This window comes from Cebus imitator, unplaced genomic scaffold, assembly GCF_001604975.1.
Source record: "Cebus imitator isolate Cc_AM_T3 unplaced genomic scaffold, Cebus_imitator-1.0 Scaffold76, whole genome shotgun sequence".
NCBI lineage: Eukaryota > Metazoa > Chordata > Mammalia > Primates > Cebidae > Cebus > Cebus imitator.
This window is the reverse complement of record NW_016107391.1, coordinates 6714165-6716768: the sequence shown is the minus strand read 5'-3', so window position 1 is coordinate 6716768 and position 2604 is coordinate 6714165. Positions and strand designations below refer to the sequence as shown.

Genomic DNA, 2604 nt, shown 5'->3' with positions numbered 1-2604 from the left:
TTAATGAAATACTTGCAGTTTATTAAACTCAGGCTTTCCTAAGCCCCGAGTGCCTGTGGGTATTTGAAAGCTGAAGGTAACCCCAAGCTACCACAAATATAATTGTTACATGTGTCCGCGCATTCCTGGTGCAACCTCAAACTCCCGCTCTTAAGCAGCATGCAAAATGAACAACATAAAGTAACTCCTAGTAAGACAAGAGGGGGAAATGTGTGGAAATGCTGAGAGAGCCTCCCCAGAACCCCTCAGGGCCTCTAAAAATATATGAAGTTCCCATTACCTTGCATAGCTCTGGCCGCAGAGGGTGCTCCTCCACCCCAGGCTATTTGTTCCGTGTTTGCAGAATTGGTTCATTATGAGCAAGGCAGCCAGCGGGTTTTGCATGTCAACCTTGCATGATGCAGCTCAAATATTTCAAGACCTGTTTCATCTAGCAGAGGCTTGCTCTAGTGGCGGGGCTAGCAGAGTGCACCGTCTGGGGGTTCCCTCTGGAGCTGTATTTCTGTTCCTCCTCCAGGGCTTGGCTGGAGAGGGCTGTCCCAAGTCTGGGAAGGGACGTGGAGAAACCCCAGGCAACCTGGAGTCTGCTGCCCTGAACCAGGGGGAGGCTCCTCCTGGGAGACGTCTTCCCATTCGTCAGTTTCCTCAGCCTCAGGTCTGTAAATCAGGGGTGAAGGGCTGACATGGAAATGGCAGACAAAGGCCTCCAGGGATGTGCCTTCTTCTACGTGAAGCAGCATCTGGATGCCTGAGAAGGAGACTCTGTTGACCGTGCTGAGGGGGACCTGCTCCAGGTACCTCAGCGTCAGACCGTTTACCCACACACAGCCCTTGCGGCTCAGGGTCTTGAGGCAGAAGGCCAGAAGAGCACTGCCTTTCTCCAGGTAGGGCTCCAGGGACAGATGATGCCGGGAGAGGTGGGGGAGCTGCAGCTGGAGGTGGGTGTCCCGCCCCCGTCCGAGCAGCAGGGGGCTGGTGTCATGCTGCAGCCGTGGTGGGACATTGGCAAAGGCAGATGGGCCCAGCGTGGGGTGGTACAGGCTCACTCGCAGGACCGTGAGGGGCTTCTCCATGGAAGAAGGACTGGGAAGATGGAACATAGACACATAGGCTCAGCTTGAGCCAGAGACCTCTGTGGCTCCCTCAGCCCAGACACACTGGCCCACCTCAGGGGCCCTGCACCTATTCGTACAATGATTCTGCTCAAACCAGAATGGAGCCAAGACTGGAATTGGTGTGGAAGGTCATAAGCTTAGTCTCTCCCATACTCCAAATAGAACATTCCACCTACTCTCTGTGATGTTTGGATTTCTGCAGCATAGGTATGGCTGTCCTTGTCTATGAAAGGGATAAGGCTTGTTGGCTTGCAGGGTGGGGTTTCGGTGATTTTTTGGTTATTTGGAGGCAATTTGGCTTTGCTTCTTGGAAAGGAAAGGGCAGACGGACCGGCTATACCTTCCTTATATCTGACAGTCACACAACAAACCCTTGCTGAGTCCTCCTTTGAGCCAAGCAGGGAACCAGCTGCTGGGGAGAAGTAGATTCAACAATGAACTGAGCCCTGACACTTGGGAGCATCCACTGGTGGAGGAGAGAGGTGCTTCTAGCTCCAGGGTGTCTGGAGGGACATGGAAGCAGGATGCTTAGCCTGGCCACCAGAAAGGCTGCCTGGAAACCCCAGTGAAGAGTAAACACAGCTAGCACGCTCCAAGGGGTTACTATTGGCACTTGCTGGAAGGCCATTTACAATGGCCAGCTTTGTTCCCGCCTGGGTTTGAGGAACACAATCTCTGCCATATCCACCAACACTATGTGGCCCAGGACCTGCCATCACCTTCAACAGAACCAAGGGCTGAGCAGACTTGAATAACTAATTACGCCCCCAGGCTTTTGCTCACATTATTTCTCTCCTAAGAATGCTTCTTCCATCTCAAACTCCGTGTCCAAATACTGCCCATGGTTCAAGGCCCTGTTCAAATGTTACCTCTCCTAGGAAGCTCCCTTCCCCGGGAAAGGGGACCTTTCATTGCCTTTTGACTCCCACAGCAGGGAGGATCTCCCAGGACACCTGACCATCCTTACTCCCCATTCACTCCATCTTTGCATTTCATGCTCAAGTTCTGTGGGCCCTTGTCCTGTCTTCCCCCAGCTCCTCTCCCTGTCCCTGAGGCCTCCTGATGGCTGGGTGTGGTTGGGGCTGCAGTTCTTGCTGCCCTGTGTCCCACTGCCCAGTACAGATAGAGCCTGGCCACCGTAAATGTCCAGGGCACATTTGCCAAGTGGCTAAATGAGAAGCCCCCCCACCACCCCCCCACCACACGGTGAAATCACTCAGAGACACCACAAATGGGATGGGGTCTCAAAGGCCATGAGACAGGGAGCCTGTTGCAGGTGGCTGGAGCCCAATGTCCCTCCAGGTCTTGAACCTGCTGCCCCTCCTGCCTTTTAGATGCAGTAGGTTAATGGCTGGGACCTTTTCGTCTTTTAGTGAGGGAGCCCCTCAGTGCACTCCCTTTTCCGTAAGGCACAGACACACATATGCCTCTGCCCACACCCCATCTGGCTGTAGTCCTCCTTTAAGCCAAGCAGGGAACCAGCTACTGG

At 53.8% G+C, this 2604-nt stretch overlaps 1 protein-coding gene across 1 annotated transcript; it reads right to left on the bottom strand.

The window, feature by feature from the left end:
* On the bottom strand, positions 1-1316 carry TIFAB (TIFA inhibitor). Its single transcript, XM_017532334.2, has one exon. The coding sequence runs from the start codon at positions 1098-1100 to the stop codon at positions 459-461; it is 642 nt and encodes a 213-aa protein (XP_017387823.1). The 5' UTR covers positions 1101-1316; the 3' UTR covers positions 1-458.
* Between the last annotated feature and the right edge of the window lie 1288 nt (positions 1317-2604).

What these genes read in the sequence shown, in the direction of transcription:
- TIFAB (XM_017532334.2), bottom strand. Translation starts at nt 1,100, where the DNA reads ATGTTCCATCTTCCCAGTCCTTCTTCCATGGAGAAGCCCCTCACGGTC.